General features: G+C 30.2%; 1 protein-coding gene across 1 annotated transcript; it reads left to right on the plus strand.

The window, feature by feature from the left end:
- The first annotated feature begins 10,688 nt into the window (after positions 1 to 10,688).
- On the plus strand, positions 10,689 to 23,492 carry LOC134710764 (gastrula zinc finger protein XlCGF57.1-like). The gene is made up of 2 exons (XM_063571160.1): positions 10,689 to 10,777; positions 22,466 to 23,492. Exons 1-2 carry the CDS (start codon positions 10,746 to 10,748, stop codon positions 23,490 to 23,492), a joined length of 1,059 nt encoding a protein of 352 aa, XP_063427230.1. The 5' UTR covers positions 10,689 to 10,745.
- The last annotated feature ends 565 nt before the right edge of the window (positions 23,493 to 24,057 follow it).

Below are 24,057 nucleotides of genomic sequence, written 5' to 3' on the forward strand. Positions count from 1 at the left end.
CAAGTTTTATATTCTTATGATTTAAATGAATTCTATAAAGATTTTAAGATTTATTCTATAGATAACGATTTCAAGCAAATAATTTCAAAATTCTTAAAACAAGTACATGAAAGTCCAGCTCTCAAGGCAAATGGCCAGATTCTCTGTCGGAACATGTTAAGATGTTTCACCAAGGATTTGTATAGTTACTATACAAATCCTTGGTTTCACTAAAGAGATTTTTTGTTTAAATAACGATGAAAGTACATGCTGATAGTTTTATAGCAGATGATATTATATATGTCATTGAAGCTAGTTTGTCGCATGATTTTCTGATGGGACCATGTTGATATTAGTGAAAATTGACCATCAGATGATAATGACAGCTGGACTTAATCTACCTTTTAAAAAGGATGCACCTTTATGTTGTTATTCTTAATAAAGGCATCAACTGTCAACAAACTATTCAGGATATGTCAATGACTTCCAATGTCTTAAACATAGTAGTTTGATTGTTAATTTCAACCTTACTTTGAGTTGTCAGAGTCAAGAATTTCCGCCATTGTCTTGACTTCATTCGATACTCGTGGAAAGCGAAAGTAGTTTATCAACAATTGATGTCCTCATAGAACCCGACGCCATTCTCTGCCAACACGACTCGCATCAAATTACATGTTACCTGACAGAATAAGTTTTATCAATCAACAGACTTTGTAATAGAACATGTACCTTGTCAGGCGCCATATTACTTTGTGAGTGGTCCTGCCGTAATTAAGTCGTTTGAAGTCGCATTCTCAGGTGAGATGTCTCTCGTCGAAAGTTTTGCGACTCGTCTTGATATTTTAAACTTGCAACCTGTTTTTAAAGCCCGAAAAAATGACCAGTGAAAATCAAATGATTTGAAAATGATAAGTTAAAGATACAATTAGTTTTTAGTATTGAATAATTGATTGGTTAATTATCACTTTTCAGATTTGTTGGCAATTATTTATTTTCAACACCCGGTAACAGTTATGCAAATTGCACACAGGTATATCAATACATATTTCTTATTATACACGATATGTACGAACACAATAATAAAAGAAATCAGAACAAAGAATAAAATTCGAACGAGTACTCCATTGAAATATATTAAAGTCGACTGATATGAAACTTATCATACTTTACTTTTCGTCATTATGTATTTAAACGTACGAACCAATCATCATAAAAGACCACGTTCGGGGAGGCAAATACATAAAACAAAATTGAAGCATCGAAACTAAAACTGGTGTTAACAGAACCATAAACATCATAAAAGTTAACAATTTCTGGGTTGTTTTTCTTGCAATCTGTGTGTAAGTGTATCATATGTTAACAGGTTTATTTATAAAAAAAATTCGAAGATGCAAATAATGGCTTCTATATCGTAAAACAAATTGCATGATGTAACATTGTATTTCACGATGTATATATTTCACAAGAACCTGGTACAGTTTATCATTTGATTGTGTTAAAAGACATATGATAGACAAATTTGGACTACAGCTTTAGAAGAATGCAACAAACTTTGAATTTCTAGACGATATTAAATAGTATTTGATAGTAACAAATACTTAGATTTTCAATGCTATGTATCTATGTTCAGGGCCAAATTAGTACAGTTAGATAATTTATTACAAGCTTATTGTAAATTTATATTAGTAAAACTGTGCAATTATTTAAAAGTACTTCGGAATATAAAATCGCATATATTGTTATAATACAAAAAAAAAGATGTATGCTGTTACTGCTGTTCTCTGCTGTTGTCATGTATTGTACATAGTTTTGTTGGTTTGTCATGTATTATATAATATTGTGTGTTTGCCATGTTTTGTATATAATATTGTGTGTTTGTCAAGTATTGTACATATTTTTGTTTGTTTGTCATGTATTGTATATAAAACTGTGCGTTTGTCATGTATTGTATATAATATTGTGTTTGTCATGTATTGTATATTATATTTAGTGTTTGTAATGTATTGTATATAATATTGTGTGTTTGTCATGTATTGTATATAATATTGTGTGTGTGTTTGTAATGTATTGTATATAATATTGTGTGTTTGTCATGTATTGTATATAATATTGTGTGTTTGTCATGTATTGTATTTAATATTGTGTGTGTTTGTCATGTATTGTATATAATATTGTGTGTTTGTCATGTATTGTATATAATATTGTGTGTTTGTCATGTATTGTATATAATATTGTGTGTGTGTTTGTAATGTATTGTATATAATATTGTGTGTTTGTCATGTATTGTATATAATATTGTGTGTTTGTCATGTATTGCATATAATATTGTGTGTTTGTCATGTATTGTATATAATATTGTGTGTTTGTCATGTATTGTATATAATATTGTGTGTTTGTCATGTATTGTATTTAATATTGTGTGTGTTTGTCGTGTATTGTATATAATATTGTGTGTTTGTCATGTATTGTATATAATATTGTGTGTTTGTCATGTATTGTATATAATATTGTGTGTTTGTCATGTATTGTATTTAATATTGTGTGTATTTGTCATGTATTGTATATAATATTGTGTGTTTGTCATGTATTGTATATTATATTGTGTGTTTGTCATGTATTGCATATAATATTGTTTGTTTGTCATGTATTGTATATTTGTTTGTTTGTAATGCATTGTATACATATTTGTTTATGTGTCATGTATTATATTTATTTATTTTTTTGGTAAAAATGCATTGTATATAATTTTGTTGGTTTGTCATGCATAGAGTGTGTCATGTATTGTATATATTTTCCACGGTTTGTTTGTCCTGAATTGTATCTATTTTTGTTTGTAATAGTATGGTTATGCTTCTTTCAAATAAAGTATTCATTCGTTCAGTTATTCATAGTAACTGACAATTTGAAATGCTAAAAATTGACAGCACTGCTTGTTTGAATAAGTGTTTTGTAGATATTAATAAGATTTTCAAAAATGGACAACAATGCTTTATTGTGTAATTAACCTTTTGACTCTATCGTCGTTAATTTGGGAATACATTTTCGGTGTTATTTCTGGTGTGCTAGTTTTCAATATGTCATACCTTTTTGGGGTTTGTCCCAAACAACATAGAAATGCGCATTGAATAAATTTCGATATCATGTAATTTTATATCGAATAATTATGAATTATGATAGACAAATTTTCGTTGAATGTTTTTGACACCTTTATTTGTTTAAAGTTTTCAACGTATACATTAACAGAAACACTCGTCAACACACAATTAAACCGCCATTAAATATATAAATATAACCGCTTCAATAATACAACAATGTTTTCCTCTTTTACAGTTAAGGTGTGTGGTATTGTACGCTCTTCAAATAAAAAAAAAAGTAATTTATAATATTAACATAAAAAGAGCCACAAATATTTTCAATTAAATTAATTATAAAATGAAATCAAATACACAATCGACAGTGAATAATGTGTAAAATAATGCTGCAATTCTTATTGCTTAAAAGGCTTGCTGAGAGAAGGGTCGTAAGCGTCTCGTTTGAAACTCATCAATTAAGCCAAATAAGACACGTGATATCATGGTGTTACAGTCGTGAAAGGAACAGGTATAGAAATAATTGATACCTGCGGTGAGGTATAACTACGACTGCTCTTAAATTTTAAACAATTTATTTAGTTTATTTTACTTTTATCGAGTGCTAAATATCACTTACAAATTATTAAAAGTTAACGTAACTTGGTCCCTAACTGCCGCGGGTTAACTATATTTGGTCCGCTTTCTGCTGTTTTTCCAACCGAATCGTCTTGAATTATAGTGATATCTGTATTTCTTATAAATGTAAATTTTACTATATCATTATTATGTATTATTACTATATAACATTATTATGTATTATTACTATATCATTATTATGTATTATTACTATATCATTATTATGTATTATTACTATATCATTATTATGTATTATTACTATATATCATTATTATGTATTATTACTATATCATTATTATGTATTATTACTATATCATTATTATGTATTATTACTATAACATTATTATGTATTATTACTATAACATTATTATGTATTATTACTATATCATTATTATGTATTATTACTATAACATTATTATGTATTATTACTATATCATTATTATGTATTATTACTATATATCATTAGTATGTATTATTACTATATATCATTATTATGTATTATTACTATAACATTATTATGTATTATTACTATATCATTATTATGTATTATTACTATATATCATTAGTATGTATTATTACTATATATCATTATTATGTATTATTACTATAACATTATTATGTATTATTACTATATCATTATTATGTATTATTACTATATATCATTAGTATGTATTATTACTATATATCATTATTATGTATTATTACTATATATCATTAGTATGTATTATTACTATATATCATTATTATGTATTATTACTATATCATTATTATGTATTATTACTATAACATTATTATGTATTATTACTATATCATTATTATGTATTATTACTATATATCATTATTATGTATTAATACTATATCATTATTATGTATTATTACTATATCATTATTATGTATGGAAAGATTTGAAAAATAAACTATCAAGCAAAATATAAGTACAAACGAACACACAGTGAAAAGAAAGAAAGAAAGACGAAAAGGAAAAAGAAAGCAAAATTATAAGATAGAGTACTTATTTCAAACCAAGGAGAAAGCGGTTTTTCATATCAAGTTAAAGGTCATTGAAACAAATTAAGTAGATGATTAAACGATTTTTAACTCTGTGGAAATTGGACTTTTAGTACCAACCAAATATGCTTTCATTTTTAAGATGTTATTAGATTGCAATTTTAACAAAGATGTCTCTGACCTTTTTGACATTGGCATCGTGATTTTTCGTCAAAAATGAAAACATGTCTTTATTACGAAACAAAGATCCCTCGTCAAACCAATTTATTTAACTCACGAAAAGTAAACATTTTATAATGTCATTACGGTCGTACCAGAAAAGTGCCACGCGTTATTTTGTTGTTTTGTTTTCTTTAATTCCACCAAAAATTTGACAAAAGTACTTATGATACTACTGAATTTCCAATATAAAATATAAAAAGGTCAATTCAGATTTGATGATATACTTGCTATGTATTTTTCTCGGACACAATTTCTCAATTTTGACAGTATACTAGTAAGAGGTTTCTATTATGCGTCAATGTCTTTGCATACTTCAGTTAATACATATAATCTTTATGCTGTTTCTCTTATTATAACTTTTTTGCACTTTTGTGAAGGTCTTTCTTATATCCCTCTCAAAGATATACATGATATATCCAGAGACGTATTATATGTCTCTGATATATCCTATTATATAGTGAGATGATACTATCTGGTCTTTTGTCATGATTCCTCGTGGTTCCTAAAAATGATAAGATGTTGGATCGTTGTCACTGAGAAAAGTGTTCTCTCTCGGCCAAAAAAACCCAAACATTATAATTTATAGATATAAGAAGATGTGGTATGAGTGCCAATGTGATAACTCTCTTATACAGATATATGATTTGGAGCTTAGAATTATCGATTTCATTATATTTTGAGTGGGTTTTTTTCTGCATTCACAACTTTTGAAAATATCATGAACGAACATTGAATTGCTTTATAAGCAAAGTATACAAATAACATCTTCCTGATTGTATGTCGACCGCGGCGGGCGAGTCTTTCGTTTAATATGTCTTGTTTCGAAAATTCCTAGGGATGAATTTTCCAATAAATATTCATACATTGTTTTATATTTCTTATTTCTTACTCTGCATTTTCTTAATAATTTGACATTTTATGTATTACTTCTAAAATTTAAACTTTAAAAGTTTAAATAGTGGTGTATAATAAAAAGTTCCTCACCCTTTAACAGAATTTATTCAGCGAAAATTACACCCTTTACGAATTTGGTAATAAAGATTTGAACCTTTTCAAAACAATTCACATTTGTCTTGAGTGCAATTGTACATGTATGTGAACAGGGGCGGATGCAGGAATTTTCGAAAGGGGGGGTGCAAAACATATGTCCCGATACAAATGCATTGATCGGCAAAAATAAAGGGGGGTGCGCACCCCCGGAACCCCCCTCTGGATCCGCCACTGGTGAAGTAGGTTAATATAGTCCATTCCAAAACATATGCATAGATTTAAGAATTATATGAGCCTTCACAATATGCTCTTTAGCTTTTTTATTCTCAGAGATACTGCCAACATACTATCTTCATAAAACCAATCAACTACAATTATTTGTAATTGTGATAATAAAGAAACCTATAAAATGTTAAAAAACACCTTACGCAAAAACGCGTGTTGTGTCACTGGCGTACTTTACTATCGAACCGTTCACATGCAGCAAGCACGCTATAGGTATTACTATACGATAGAATGAAAATTAGATGTCATTGTAGTCCCTTAAACTTTCAAAAAATTCTTACGTTTTATTAAAGTGCAATAGTGAGTAATAGGAAAATACATACGCTCCATGATCCCCTTAAAATCACTATCTTTTAAGAGAGAAAAAATCTTTAGCTTTTTTATCCTCTTAATTCAATACAGAGATACTACCAACATACTATATTCATAAAACCAATCAGCTACAATTATTGATAATTTTGAAAATAAAGAAACCTATAAAATGTTAAAGAACTCCTTACGCAAAAACGCGTGTTGTGTCACTAACGTACTTTACTGTCAAGCCGTTCACACCAAGCACGCCATTGTTATTACTAGAGAATGAATATTAGATGTGATTTCCAGAATTATCCCTTGTTTACCTGATATCTTGACGGTATAATCAGATAATAATTACTGTAATTTTGTTGCGATTACTGATTAATGTGTCAGGTAGAAAATTGTTCACATATTTACGAGATGAAGACACAGAATTAAAACTTACTGGCATGCACAGCGATTTCGATTCTTATATTAGATTTATTTTGTATATTAAGAAACTGTTGGTCAATACCAAAGACACAGGAACTCGGAGCGTATAGCTAGAGCACTAAATTTAACTGTGAAAAGAGTACATGGTAACTCATTTTAAAATGTCGTTCTTGGCCCCTTGAACTTTATTTAACTATCGGGTTGAATAAAAACAAAGGCAAAACCCATAAAACAAGAATGTGTCCACAGTACACGGATGCCCCACTCGCACTATCATTTTCTATGTTTAGTGGACCGTGAAATTGGAATAAATTCTCTAATTTGGCATTAAAATTAGACTGATCTTATCAAAGGGAACATGTATACTAAGTTTCAAGTTGATTGGACTTCAACTTCTTCAAATACTACCTTGACCAAAAACTTAAACCTGAAGCGGGACAGACGGACGAACGGACGGACGAACAGACGGACGAACAGACGAACGGACGCACAGACCAGAAAACATAATGCCCCTCTACTATCGTAGATGGGGCATAAAAACTGAGAAGCATACACAATTTATATCGTGCCTAGGAATAGTGAATTATATTAAATTTCAGTTTCAAATTTTGCTTATTATAAACAATTATTACTCGTTTTGATTATTTTTTATTGTTAACATTTGAAATTCATGTCAAAGTTAATAAGGATGTTTGCCAATTCGTTTCAAAATAACTAGATTTTTAAAAGCATGTTATTAGTTGATAGTTTATAAATAAAAGAACTAAAAAGCAGAAAAAATGAAGGGTCAATGTGCTAGTTGATGAGATAATAGCCATTGAAAATTTGGCAAATATAGTTCTCTTAAGACTTTTAATACAGTTTACTTTATTGATGGTGAATTATTTTTTTCATATACATTTCCTGACTCGATCTATTTTCAAACAATATATGCAAATTTGAAATACATGTACTTGTAAAATATTTTCTGGCAAAAACCAGTCCTAAATGCCACTGCTCCTTTAGGCTTGTATTTTCCGGAATTTGCTGAGTATCAACGGAGTGCCATGCGATAACGTTACGGAAAGGCATGACTGTGATAACAATCGAAGCATGTGGTAAACTTTTCATATCAGCCCGCTAAGCACCAAATCGAAAACATATGGAATTTTCACGTTAATTTAATGTTTTTATCATACAGTAAAAATCATATGTCATTTAGTCTTAAGTATATGAAAATAATATGAACGTTTTTGTATAGTCATAGGTTTTCAGGTGCATTATCGATATCAGCCCTCGCAAATCCATATCAGCCCCTGACAATCCCTATCGTTCCCCCGACTTTCATTTCCGCAAAACACCATCACTAACTCACTGTGATAAATATTTTTGATTTTTTTTTCTTCAAATCTTTTTTATTTTATGTTAAAATTATTAAACATTATTTAATATATAATAAAATAATGTTTTTTTCTCCAACTGGAAAATATGTGATAAATTCATTGTGACATATCATTTTTCATATTGACACAGGTATCAGCCGATGCACGACCGTTTGAATTGATATAGGAGTCTAGTGCCGGTACCCGGGAAAATATGGAAAATGCCATGTAATAATCGTACCAGGGCTTGCATTTCTTATCATGCACCAAAAAAGCTGTTAAACCAACAGTTTTAAGTGGTGAAGTTGAAGTCATCCCTTCGTAAATTTTCAGACGCAATCCCGAGTTGGTTGACCGTTTTGGAATATCCGTATCACAAATGATAGCGGATATATTCCTAATTTCGAAATGTTCTTTAACTTGGTATCTTTCTTCTCTTTTTTCCACTCTGGGGGTAGGTAGGGCGACGTTCGTTTTGCTTAGGGTGATGTATGCTTTCTATTCCCAGACCCCATCAAACATCCTATACTCTATTTCCAGTTCAACAATATGTCGGTTGTTCATAGAGATAGTGCTGCAAAGGAAAATTGTCTGCTCTCGTCTCACATATATCCTCTTTTCCTAGTTGCAGTTAAAATACATGCACTTCATCCGGTCAACCCTTTCTGTAGATTGGATTTTGTAAATTTGTTCTATTCCTAAAATGCATGAAATATTTGTCATTGGACGAATAGTGAACACCAATTACTAATCAATATAATATGTATATGTAATATGTTTACATAAATTCTAAAATTATTTTTCTATACCAGTTGCTTTTTAACCATCTACTGCTTAACCACATGGCACTGAAACATTTACTCCAAAAACTCAAATTGTACCTCACTAGGAGTAATAGTCAAGTTATGCCTGGCCCACTGCTTTAAAAAATATAACAACTCACGTTTAATTTAGAGATGTATGTTAATAAGACATCAACTTCAAAACCGTTATCTTCTTTTCCCACACGGGTCTTAGTTTTTAATGTATATCTATGCTACTTTATTTTATATATACGTATTATGACACGCGAATGTATACATCCATCATTTGAAACGAAATACCCAGTTATGCTAAATATATAAACAAGACATTGATCTACTGACAATTCAAAAGAAAATTTGCTTAAATATTCATTCCGAATGGTTGTGACATTTTTCATAATTCATAATTTAATGTCCACAAAATAGCATTCTAGAGAGACTACTATCTTTTATTTTCTAAAAAAGGCAGAGGGGCAGATGTAGATGGGCGGCTTTAAGTTGAATCCCTGCTGGTTTCGACAACAAGATGAAATTAAGAAAATCTCAGACATGTGTCTGTGAGGAAACCCGAAACATTATTCTTTATTATTTCAGACGCAACTAAACCAATGAAAAATTCATGGTTACGCGCGTGCATATCTCTTAGCAAGCACGCGCTGTGAAGGGGTGGGAAAAAGGATGACTCTATACATTGACAAAGTGACAAGTTTTGTGAAAATTAAGATTTGAAATTAATCTATGTTATTTTTACGAACCTAGGGAGCAATCAGGATAATTAGAGCATTCGCTGATGAATTCCACTTTTTATTTGAATAATTTTACCATGATACCCTTCTATGGACGTCGTTCACCTGCGCTAGGGAGATACTTCAATGAATACATGGACAATCATTACCCTACAAGGCTGTCGATAGACAGAGTACCATATCACTTCAACGTTTTATTTTCAAATTTGGTAGATAATTATCGCTGTAGGTGCACTTGAATGGGAAGTTGATGCCAACAATTGAAAATTAGAGTCTCGTCAGCATGAATTGACTTTAAATACACGAACAAAAGGAGGCGAATGGAAACAACTAAAGTTGAACTGTATTTATTTAATTTAATAGAATGCCAATTACTTTTCCCCGCTGGGGTCTTGACAATGATACCATATAATATTTCACTTAAAGATGGCTACAAAATATTGCTTATGGGGCTTTACCGTAAATATAAAATCGTTCTATAAGTAAATGAAAAACAAATTTCGTTTGCTTGTACGTACTTAGTAAAGATCACGACTTAAACATTTCGGTTCTTATCATGAATTTTGTTCTGTCCAAGATGTCTACCTTTGATCAAAGTAAGTCTTTGTGTTTTAATTGAGTCTGTCAATTTACATGTTGTTCCGAAAATTACTGTAAACAATTTCTTTCTTCAATGTGATATGAGAGCTCTATATAGTCATGAAAACCGAAACCGGTAATTTTCAGAAGTGTCTCACAAAAGAACCAATTAGATATCGATAAAAGGATCATGTGATATATTAAGACACTCCCACCACACAATTATATTAATAATATAAAACATCTTTTTATTTAAAAGATTGCAATTGATAACTTAATTTATCTTGAAAAAGATTCAGAGAAATTTTCTATTTAAAATTCTTGTCATTTGTTGAAATGAAAATGATGTTCCCTGGAATGCCCATAAGGTAAGGAAATTTCATTGAGTTTTCATACAAAAATAAATTAGGACATTAAAGTATTTATAGTATATGAAAAAGTTGTAGAGTTTTGATACACTTAAAATGTATTTTAATCAATAATATTTTTTTAAAAGGGGGTATAGATATGCATTTACAAAAAAAACCATTTAAAAATTATATAAAGTTAAAATAGGAAAGTGAAAATAATTAAAAAAAAATTGAGACACTTAAGATGAAAATTTTATCATCTTATTCAGTTGTAATTTTTTTCTTCACTTTTCTCTTCTCATAATTATGATGATAGTAATTGGATGCTAGCTTTAATATGAAGTAAAGAATTTTGGCATTTACCAATAATTAAAGAATTACAGACAAAATGCATGTATGTATAATGAGTCGACACAATATGTAGGAATATATCTTAGAAGATACCCGCAAACAACAAAAGTGCATATGGTTGTAAAACAATTCATTTGATTTAAACACTTAACGGTTATTTATAATTACATGTAAAAAGTAAAAACACAAAACTACTGAACTCCGAGGAAAATTCAAAAAGGAAGGCCAAAAACAAAAGGCAATATTCGAGTATATAAAAGAAAGAAGGAAACGTTGCATAGACTTGCATTGTTTTAATATTTTTGAAATCATGAGGAAAAGTGACTAAAAAATACAAATAACCTTTTTGAATTTAATATCAATGTAAGAACAAAAGTGGTTTTTTTTCTTCTCCTTTTGGAGCTTTGCATCTTTTGCCTTTCGGTAATACTTTTGCATATATTATTTAGGATAGCAATATAACATATGATATGATACATATGTACATAATTGAAATCGTACAAAATAAAAAACGGATTAGAAAAAGCAAAGGCGGGGAAGAGCGTTGAAACGAATTGTCACATTTGCACAATGAGACAAAACAAAACAAAAATAAAAAATAAATGAAAATTAAATAAATAAATAAATAAATTAATTTAAAATATATGTCAAATACATAAATAAATTAATTAATTTAAAATTTATGTCAAATACATAAATAAATTAATATATGTTCTCTTAGTGGTGAATAATAAACCCTTTTAGTTCCGTGGAAATGATATTATCGGTAAAGACTACATTGTTACTTATATCTTCGACAGTCGTTTATCGAAATACTTTGTTGCTTTCATTTATAAAAATTATAGTGCTCAAACTTTATTCATACGGCAAATCTCGTTTACAACAATTGAAGCGACTTTATGCACATAAAAGACAATCATTTAAAAAAAAAAAAACCGATAAGTTTTAACATTTTGGATTTTCTTATTGTCAACTTTGCCGGAAGAGTATTTATTGGCCGGTGTTTCGCGCTTACCTTATAGATAACATAAACCTCACAACTGTCTTACTTATCACCTCTTAAATGATTTAATCTACAATATTCCATCTTCACGAATAATATAACGCGAAAAAAAATATAATAGAAAAAGACTTGATCTTTTCAATGTATCCCCGTCGATATTGCTGTGATTTCGCTTGGTTCACAAGCATTTATTTATATTCCATCTATATTTTGATGCCAATCCGGGATCTATTTACTGATACATAGTTTTCAGCAAGTCAAATGCAATGCAATATTGTTTTGCTTTCTTATAGTTTCAACCTGTTGAAAAGGGACTGATGCATTCTATTTGCGTTACTAATAACTAAGCACAAAATGAATAGAATATCACCCTTTGTGGTGGCGTTTTTCCAGTCAACGCCATAACAGTGGCATACCTGAAGATTAATTGATTTTAATATGTTTTAACACACCTAGATCATCGTTTAGTCCTTTTCAGAATTTTGAAGGTATTTGTTATTTTGTGATAGTTTCTAGCTGCGATGTAATTGAAGTAGCTGGTATTTGCTATACACAACGGCAATTTTAGCCGTCAACTGCGCTGCGTGCAACTTGTCATCCAGGTGAGCTCATAGAACAGACATCATTCAAACTCGAAACCTAATACCTGTTTCTACAAAACCAATTAAATTTCAATTTAACAAATAATGGAAGAATCTATCAATATCGATATAAAATATATATTGATGTATAATGTTTATCATTTTATAAATATCAATTTTGTATGAACTGAATAATCTTTATTATATACTGACGAACAAAATGGGGTCAAATTAATGAAGGCAATCAGGCAACAGGGATTTATTTTGGAATGAATTATCATGCGCAGTTTTTAAAAATCAACAATTTTGAAATGGTCCATTATAGATTAAATTTGTTTTAAAAAGAACGACATGAAATTGTTTCATATTATTCTGTTTTAGACTCTCCTTTTAAAACTTTTGTTATGATCATTTAAGCACTTTCCGAGTTCAATAAATGTCATCGCCTATGTAAGTCATATTATTCAATTTTTATTGAGAACATGATAAATGAAAAACTTCCGTAAGTTTGTAAAATATATATTATATAACAAAGATTATTTCACAATCTAAAGGATGCCTTTAAAAAATTGCAGTAGTCATATAGCCTTTCGTAATATGACACGGTGTGAATTGTATACGAATACTCTAAATCAAGTTGTTGTGAAATTGAAATTGACACATACGAAACGTTTTACTTGATTTTCATATGGCGTTATTCTCATTTCTTTTAAGTTCCAATATTGCTCTAACCAAATTGAATCTGTGAGCTACTGCTCACTAATGATACGCAGTCCGCTAAAAGTTTAAGGTAAACAGGAAGTTGTTCATTGATGAATCTAAAAACGCATCACACGGATTCGTATAAACCCTGACACAATTTCAGAAATCTTTACAAATGTACATTCTTAAAAAGATGAGATATAAAAAAAAATCAGCTAAATAAAATATATTTCTGACGAACCACGTGTACAATCTTCGAAATATTGATAACTGAACATTTACTCCTTTTTTCCCTTTTTCCCTACGAAACTATTTCACATAAAGAAATTGCCTAAACATGTATACATTGATTTTGATTGTATTTGTATAAAACAGTTTCGTACGGTAAAAATGGTCTAGTAATGATCAAGCTAATTGCAGTTCTTGTATAGAACAAGAGGACAAATATATCTTTTAAGTTTTTAGTTCTAGTTCTGTTAATATTCTGTATGCGTTTTTTGCCGATTATCGCCGTGCCCTTTCCTTTGAGGAAAAAACCCGCCCTTTCAAGACGGTCATAGCATATCCAATGGTGATTCCGTTATGAAGTCGTTGAAACAATGTTAAACTACGGGAAACAAAAGACGATTAAGTTTGTTATTATCTCCCCTGAAACTGTTGGATATGCCCTTTAGTTTTGATTTTAATGTGTTACTATTGTACTACTTGATTTTTCTGTCTATTAGGCTTGCGTAGGGGAACGATCCAATTACGGGTGTAGGTAAATACATAGACTGGCAACGTTCATACTATATAGTATTGGGTCTTGTTTTTATGACTTAATTATAAAGACTTGAGGGTTCATAATCAATTACTATCTTAACGTACAAATGAAAATACTAAAATCCATAGATACCTTGCACTATTCTTTTTTAAATCAAATATAAAAAATACTTTTAATAAAGAATCAATTGTTAGAAAAATGGCTTCCAATCTACAGGAATATCATATAGTTTAGCATCTCGAGTTCGGAGTATACTTTGAAGTAACCGGTATTCAATAACTATCAGATCGAAAAAAACAAACCTTTCTATGATATTTCTGTCAAATTATCCGCTGTAGTTTATGAAATGATAAATGAATGAATTGCTGTTTAACGTCCAGTGGTAAGTTGATTAAATATTCAGGACGAGAAACATGTTGATGTGATATAAAATAAGTTAATATTAGTTGAAACACTGTCATAATGAATGTCAGGAGAAAGATTGGTCAAGACTTGGAATAATTTGTCTCGATAAGGTCGTCTTTGCTCGGATTGTAACCTTGTGAACTAGCATGTAAAAATCTGACTCGGTGTGACGGTCAATTAGAAATCAGGGTACTGAATTTATATATATATATATACGTCCCCTATACCTTAAGCCAAAATAAATGTAGAAAAAAACACAGCAATACGCAAAGTAAAACTCAGTTTTAAAGGAGTAAAACATAAAACTGTGATACTGTGAATTTCAACAAGGAGTTGAAGACTTTTAAAACCAGCCTCTGTTATAAATGCTTTCAAGGAAAATTAGTCTTTCATCTTTGAATTAATTGTTACTTCAATATAGCATTCCCAATAGGATTATTTGTGAAGAGGGGTGAGATATGGACGAAGTTGGGTGTAGCACTGGCTTGTCATAGCCCTTGCAATTGGTTTTGAGTCGGACGGCTTTTTATTTTGGTTTTATACACGTTTTATGAAATATCTTTTTGGAAAATAGAACCAGAAGAAAAGTGAACGAACGAAATAAGAATATATAAGGAGACATTTCATTCTTATCAAGTAGGACCCTAAGCTTGCTTGCAGTAACTTGAAGTGTTCATTGAGTGGGTGGTTTATCGTTATATTCTTTTAGAGATGTGTTTGTTTAATCACATCTTCGCTAGCCAAGGGTTACGATCCACTCCCGCTCTCTTCACCCTTGGCGGATTGAGCCAACATTTGTGATAACAATGTTGCGCCATCTATCGGAAGATAAAAACCACGCCAATTCCGAATACATTAGTCTTGACCAATGGTAGCACTTGAACTCTTCAGCTTGGAGGTAAAAACACGGTAGCGTCTAGATGATACACACTTGGTAAAGCCGGAAATGAAAGCATACGTCAACATTCATGCATTTGTGCATGAAACATACACAGGAACTTCCATTTGTTGATTAAAAACATTCAAGTTTTCACTAAATATAGTCGTATGTTTAGGGATGTAAAGGCTTGTTGCACAAAAAACACGTGGCAATTGTTTACAAACACTTTCTACATTTACACGTGATCATGTTACAGACGCATTTTGATTGGATGCAGCGAGTTTTGACTGCAACCAATAAAAATCCTTACCTTGTGTCTCCGAAATTTTATCTCAATCCGCCAAGGGTGAAGAGAGCGGGAGTGGATCGTAACCCTTGGCTAGCGAAGATGGTTTAATCATGGAAGTACTATATTGATATAAGACTTCCATATGAAAATATCTAATTGAATTAGTATTTCTGTTGTTTTGTTTTTCATTGTTGATTTTAGCCGTCCACTCTAAATAAGCACTGAAAAAATATAACAGTCATAGATTTTTACCGCACCAATTTCAAGTATAGTTTTAGCTGTTTGATTATCGTCTGTTCATTTCATTCCCTATTTGTATAAAACATAATTAGTGTTTTGCGTGGTGTGATCTTCTCCATTGCTAAAAAACAGAAATGACGTGAACTCTAAATTTTATTTTTGTATTCATATTTCTTAAAGGTGATAAACATTTATACAATTTCCGAAGTTATCTGTAACTGAATAACTATTGGCCTACACGGTATATATTTAGAATGATATGCATTTTAAAAATTGAAATTAAATATTGAAAATTCAGGTTCCATGAAAGTTTTAAGTAAAAGTTTGCATATGAACGATCTTTAGGATGTGCGGGATGTATAAATACACCGCCACGTTTTGTACGAATCCGGCCAATATATCAGATGTCTCGTGTATATATAGGGAGAATGTGTTAATCCTTCCAACATTATTGTTTGAAGAATTTGCAAGCAAACTTTCCTGCACTATCTGTAATATTTACCCGTAGATGTTCTCAATAAATAAGATTGAATATTACATAAAAGGAATAACAAGAATTGCCAAGTTACTACACAGTAAAAAAAACAAAAACAAAAATGAATGAAACAGAAAAAGGCGAAAACAACACAATAAAATTGAGAATGGAAATGGGAAATGTGTCAAAGAGACAACAACCTGACTATAGAAAAAAACAACAGCAGAAGGTCACCAACAGGTCTTCAATGTAACTAGAAATCACAAGACTAGCTGGACAAACATATTGTCCAGCTAGTCTTGTGAAAATATTACAGATGATTTTTGTAAATGTTTGTTTGTTTTGAAATAGCAAGACAGTGATGACTGCTGTAACCATATTTTGACTATTTTACTGATTATGTCTGTTTTGTTCACGCATCGTTGTAAATTTAACTGAATTTGATACGACTGCCACACAAGCGAGAGGTTTAGCGCTATAAAACCAGGATTAATCCACCATTTTCTACATTTGAAAATGCCTGTTCTAAGTCAGGAATATGACAGTTGTTGTCCATTCGTTTGGTGTGTTTTGTCATTTGATTTTGCCATTTGTTTAGGAACTTTCCGTTTTGAATTTTCCTCGGAGTTCAATAATTTTGTGATTTTATTTTTTATACATGCCAAAACTCACTCCCTCTATTTCCCCCATCTAGACAAAAATTCGTAAATCTAAAACAAATAACAAAATTGCAGCTTCAAACAATAAACCGCTAATATGGAAATAAATGAAACCTGCATGTGCGTGAAAAATGTACTCCTACTGGAAACGAAAGGTTGTTTCAACGGTTTATAGTTGGATAATGTCACTCAAGAAAACGAATGACTTTTCTGGAAAATGCAGTATGAAGTATATATATAACAAGACATTTATTTTTATTGATAGTGTATTTAAAGTGAAACATATTAGATTAAACCGTAGAAATAAAATTAATTTGATTTCAGCGGGGGATGCTCAAATCAGAAAACAAATATTGCAACCTTGATCTGGGACTATGTGACTATTATACTAAATATAATAGTCCCAGGCTTGATACAACTGTTACAGTTATTATTAATTTAAGTTAATAACCTTTGTTAATTATTAACAAAGGTACAATGTAGTAACCTCAACGAGGAGAGTAGCTTGAAAGTTATAACAGAGAATTTGGAAGGGTTTACAAAATAGAGAATAATAAGCACTAAGTGCCAAATAAGGGGGAAACAATAGAAGTGTAAAACTATTAGGAACAGAGAATAATTATAAGCAAAATAAATAGAGAAAAAATGGTCTAGAAAATTAATAAATAAAAAACCATCCAGACCCTTATAACCAGAATACGTATGAATAAGCGTTTCATAGATACCAGGACTAAATTTTATATATACGCCAGACAAAAGACTAATCAGTGACATCAATAGAGCGATCAAAATCGAATGTCGAAAAAGGACAGACAATACACGGCCTTAAGAAAAAGGAAAGATGAAATAATACAGAAGAAGAAAAAACACAAATACCAAATTTTATTAATAACACCGAGTCAACTGTGAGACGATTTTAGAATAAAAATACTCAAATTTTTATATCTTTTTTTTATCAAAAATAAAAGATCCTTTAAATTCAATATATTTTGTAAACTGCGTATTTTTTTTTTTTCTTTCTTATATTTCAAAGAGTATAATTTAAAAGTTTATTTACAATATCACCCCTTTCATATTGTTGATGTGTTTCTGTTTTATTGCTGATGAATTCACCTAAACTTGATATTAGAATACTAAAACTGATAAAGCAAAGCCTTTCACCAATCGTGTATTCCTTTTGATTTCTCATTTTACAAATTTTATGCCAAAATCTGTTGCCTTCCTTATTACACTTTTCAATAGCAAAACCAAATCTCCTGGAGCTTTGCTTTATTTAACAAAACCTAACTCTATACGAAGATAAAAACGCTAAACAGCAAGATGACGTTAAGAGAAAAATTGTTGTAATTACATTAAACTTTATGTCATTTTTATAACTCACAAACGTACTGAGAAATTGTGTTTGATAAATTCTCGATGAAACATTTTACATTGAAATGAAAATTCAATTTAGCAAACCATCTGTGACAGTGTGTATCATCGTCCGTTATATTGAACACCTCACCAGGGGTTCCGTAAATAAAAGGTAGCATTCACATTTTACTTTTCTCTGAACATCATTCTTTTCCACTTTTAATAAATTTATAAAACTATCAAAGAATGGATGTATTCGTTATTAGGTCTGTAGTTTATAAAAAAATATATTATATTTAATTTTTATTTTACATCTTTGAAGCATGATTAATTTATTTTTCATTTTTTAAAAGAACATACAACATATTTTTAAATGTGATGTAATAATATTAAAATAATTATTTTAAAAGGGATAATGATAAGCAGGTATTGGATTAAAACAAAGCTGCCATTCGAAAAAAAATCTTCAACAAGGACAGACGAATCCTTTTAAAAACTTACTTTATGTTACAAGATATTTCAGTTTAATAGCAATTTCTTTTTTTTGCATTTCTAATTTTGCATAAAATGGAAAGAAAAAAATGTGTTAGACCAGCGGACTGATATCAGCTTGCACTGATGACAATTTTAATGGGGGAAAACCCCCAGTCTGATATGAGGTATCAGAATGATACCAGGACCCATATCGAAAATGCTAATTTAAATAACCTATAAATCTAGCAAGGTTTGCTACAATTTAGTTTACTAGTATTCGTAATTAAAATAATCAGTAGAACCACTGTTTCGTATTGTTCTAACTATTCAAAGTTTACACCTTAACGGATGCCCCTTCTCTATGCTTTGTTTATAATATGACATAAGCTCTCTTGAGAAGATGATGGTGCTCGTTTTAAAAACGTTAACAACTAAATTGAATTCTATTGTCAACAATTATCTCAGTGAGAGTGCACCTTTCAACAGTAACAGTTTAAATGTTATTATATCCTAACTTATAAAGAAAATTAATCGCATAAACTGTATTTTGATCCATTAATTATTTATCAATTTCAAAAGTTGTATTTTCAATAGCCCCAAACAGCAAGATCGCACTGTATTTAACCACTTAACATTAAAACATCATTTGAAAATATTTTTGCAATGGCATGAACTACCTCATTTCCGATAGCAGGAGACAACAATTAAAGATATTATCCGAACCAAATACGGACCTTTTTGATATTATGTTACCTGAGCTAATCCGGTCGGAATGGCAAACTAATGTCAGTAAATAAAAAGATATTATAATCATTTAATTTCAACACACGCGATTGCTATCAACGGTCTTCCTTCTGCTTGCCAAAGTGAAATAATTACATGACTATTCGTATCCGGACTTCAAGCTAGGAAAAGCGCCCTCCTAATATTTCTATTTTCCGTTCAATTATTATCAAACTCATTATGTGTAATTTATCTTGATAGATTCTGCTACTTTGAAGGATTACATAAAATTTCAAGTCTTGTATTATTTCTTCATCAATGTTATATTGATTATTAACCATTATTGTTTGAAAATAGATTTTAATAGAAATATAATTACATTTAATTTTATTTGTTTCCGACTAGGTCTTATTTTTTAAGTGAAGCTATTTTCTTCTAACATGAACTTGTTTTTCGAAAAAAAATTCCTGTTGAATGGACTTATATTTTTATTTGAGCCTAACGTCGTATTGTTACAATTATTGAAGAAAGATCAGATTGCATGATTTAGAGGTATAATGGAATTTGAAAAATTAAGAAAATATTTGTTTTTATGTTAAAACATTCAGTCCCTTTCTTTGTAGTATGTTTGTTGATTTTTTCAAACACGATAAATTTTTAAATGGTGTTTATTAATAAAGAGTGTAAAACAATAACACTTCACAGGAGCTGCGTAACTAATTTAAGAAAAATAAATTAAACGACACAAGAAAAAAGAGTTTTAAAATTATGTTTTTAAAAATAAAAAAAAACGGTTAAAAACTTGAAATCAAAGTATAATCGTTTTAAAAAAACGTAGATTCTTTTTATCTGCCGGATTGGCAAAAACAAAACACCCTTTAATGAATTCCATTCTCTCAATTTGATTTCACGACTTGGTCTAACAGGCACTTGACTCTGAAATTATTTTTTCATAAAAAAAAAGTCAAGAAACAAGTGTCTGTGTTTGAGAATGCTTGAATCATGTGCACGCCTTTGCAATTGAATATTGAATATTTTTATTGAATAGTTTAACATATTTAGTATTAATATTATGTATTGTAAATTTGAGGTCGAACTGGGGTATCATTACGTCTGTTGACTATTATGTATTTGAAAATTACAGTAGCACCATTAATAATAATAATAATAATAATAATAATAATAATAATAATAATAATATTAATAATAATAATAATAATAATAATAATAATACGTATTATTATTATTTTAGAAATAATAGAAGATAATGATAATGATAGTAATATTTTCTTAAAAATGAAAACGAGACCACAGTTTGAACATCAAATGCAGTTTCTTTATATTGAACTTTATATTTCCATATTTCTTTTGGTGTTGAACTAACACCGTATTTGTTCATTGATTTTATATTGGTAACACTGAGTGTTGACTGATTGTACCATAGAGAGCCCTCTATCAATGATTATCAGATACTGAATAGTTATTCTTACAGTATAACTGTTAAATTGTCAATTCATGTTTCGATTGATTCCATTGGATTTGTAGTTTGTATTTTCCAGTCATTATAGTAAGGCTAATCAACCTTTCACTGCCTTTTATTACCGCAGACAATTTAACATCTGATGTCTGATAATGTTTACAAAATCATTATGTATTACTAAAAAGATGTCGATGAAGTGCAATATTAGACCCATATTGCATGAAATATAATATGTAAACATAAATAAACAAGTAAAAGACGGCAAATTATTTAGTATGAATTATTTTAAACACGTATGTATATTATTGTTTCAAAGTACAGTGACATTTAGTCTTATATATCAAATGTTACATTGTTAATATTGTAGAATTAATCTGTTTATGTTTTTATTACTTTTGCAGCCATTGAAATCCTTGAAATATACACTGTATATTACGACCAATCGAATGAACAATTCAATTTTGTAAATTTGTCCTATTAGATTTTTTGCTATGGCTTTCTGAAACTATCAATCTGCTTTAACTTTTATTAACTACATGTTGTCATTTTTGAGAATTAAAACACAATTTTACTTTCATTTTTGTTCGTGGACCTTCTTGGTTATTATTAAAACATCAAAACATGAGCAAATCTTAAGTTGAATGAATTTCTTGATTATTTATAATGTTTACTAAAGCAGTTCATTCTGAAACTAATGTGGCCTTCTAAACTTCTTTTGCTTCGAGCGTCATTGATGAGATTTGTAGTCGAATCGCGCTTCTGGCGCTTAAAATTTAAAACCTGGTATCTTTCATGAGTTTATTATGAAAATGAATATGAATAACTCGACTATATGTGCCCCCTCGCCTCAATATCCAGAAACCCATTAACTGATCACTAAATGTTAAGCAAACTAAAAATCATCAGAACCCAGATTTATCAAAATCTTGATATATATCATTTTAGTTAAATTCGTCATTCTCAAATTAAATATTGCTGGAATTTAGTCAGTAGTTCTAAACTTCGACAACAGTTAATCATCTCTCAAGCATGCACCAAGTTCCAAGATTTTCGATGATAATCTCCAACAGGTCATAAATTTTTAAAAACGATTTGTAATGAAGCAGCTCGTCGAACGAAATTATAATATAAACAAAATTAACAAAGAAACATATAATATTTCAACTTTTTATCTTATAAAACTTCCTTTGTCAATCATATGTTTTGTTTTATGTGCATTCTGTCTAAGAATTTCGTCAACAGTTTAACAAATGTACGGCTTACAGTGTTATATATTTCATTCAACAAAAATTAATATATTTATATTAAAAATGGACTTTATTTTACAGTGGGCCTCCTGTCTGCGATGATAATTCAAGACTACCAACTGAATATAACAGATCTTTACAGACCAATTGCATTCCGACATCTATGCCTGCAATTCGAAATCCAATCCCTAAACCACGAGAAAGTATGCATACGCTCGGAAATCCTGACATACGATCTAGTTTAACTAGTGTTTCCCTCAGAGCAATGGCAGCGCCGTATATGTCACCTTTCCCAAATATACCTCTTCCTACCGGATCCTCTTCTAGTACGGCATCCTTACCATCAACAGTTCTTCAGTATCCAACTGCATTGTATCCATTTCAAAATACGGCATCAAACGAACTAAAGCAACTGACACTTGCACAATATCACAACTTCACAACTCCGCCTGGCTTTCCAACTGATTTGTCTAAAGTGAAATCTCCGTTTATTAATAGAAATTATTTAGAGTTGGCTATGTTGGTATGCAATACATTTCGTGGAAAGTTGTTCCCGTGTCCACATTGTCGATACGTCACAGACCGAAGAAACAATTTGAAGAGACATATATCAACTATGCATCAGGCTTGTGAAAAAGTTTTAGAATGCTGTGGTGTCAACTTTACGACAAAAGCTTCGTTAAGAGAACATATAATGATCTTCCATCACAATGGATATTCATGTGCGTTTTGCGGACGACGTTTTTGTCGAAAGGCGTTGTTGAAAAGGCATTTGTCTGTACACAGTGGTCAAAAAGACTACTCTTGTCCACACTGTGACTATGCGACAAGTCACAAAAGTAATTTAGAAAGACACAAACGCATACATGAACGTCTACGAGGCGATGACGAGGATGGTGAAAATAGTCAATCTTATATTGATGTTGAGCACATTAATGACAATTTATCAGAATCGGAAGACAATGATATCAACCGAAAGACCCCTGAACCACTTTCCCTCACAAAAGATGATATCATTGATGAACATTCGACTCGAGGATCCCAAGTTGATTTCCATCAGAGTGTTACAACTAACATTCGGGAAGATATTATTGATGTAAACATTTAATCTTGCAGAACAATTAAAATATTTTTATGGGAGTTGGAAATTCAATAATTCTGAATGAAGGCATTTTATGCTGTTTGTGATATAACTCATTATCACATATACATAGTACCCGATAAGTCGCATCGCTTGAATGATAAAGCATGTGTTGTAATATTTGATATATTATTATTTCTTTTAAAATTAGAATCACATATAATTTAAAGGACAATACAAGTTGCACAGTGTTGTTTGTGCTCTGTTATATGAATATTTAATTTATTGTTTTTATTACACAATTACTATTGTTGTATGTTTTATTGGTGAAATAAAATGTTTAGACGTCTTCTTTAATCTTGTCTCTTATAGTTACTTATGGTGACAGTTTTCGTCTTCTTTCCGTCTTAAAACAAACCTGAGACATGCGCATGATATGTTGGTATAATGTACCAATCACATTTATTTAAGATGAAACGTGCATTTTCAAGTCTGGCTGAATTGACACCCATGGAGTGATTGGAAAACAGTCTAGCATAAGCAACTTTATCCGACAAGGTTAATTTCGCTGAAATGTTTTAACCAAAAATAT

This window comes from Mytilus trossulus, chromosome 3 (genome assembly GCF_036588685.1).
Source record: "Mytilus trossulus isolate FHL-02 chromosome 3, PNRI_Mtr1.1.1.hap1, whole genome shotgun sequence".
Classification (NCBI taxonomy): domain Eukaryota; kingdom Metazoa; phylum Mollusca; class Bivalvia; order Mytilida; family Mytilidae; genus Mytilus; species Mytilus trossulus.

What these genes read in the sequence shown, in the direction of transcription:
- LOC134710764 (XM_063571160.1), top strand. Translation starts at nt 10,746, where the DNA reads ATGAAAATGATGTTCCCTGGAATGCCCATAAG. An exon ending in TTCCCTGGAATGCCCATAAG is followed by an intron (nt 10,778 to 22,465) that starts GTAAGGAAATTT and finishes TTTATTTTACAG; the next exon opens with TGGGCCTCCTGTCTGCGATG.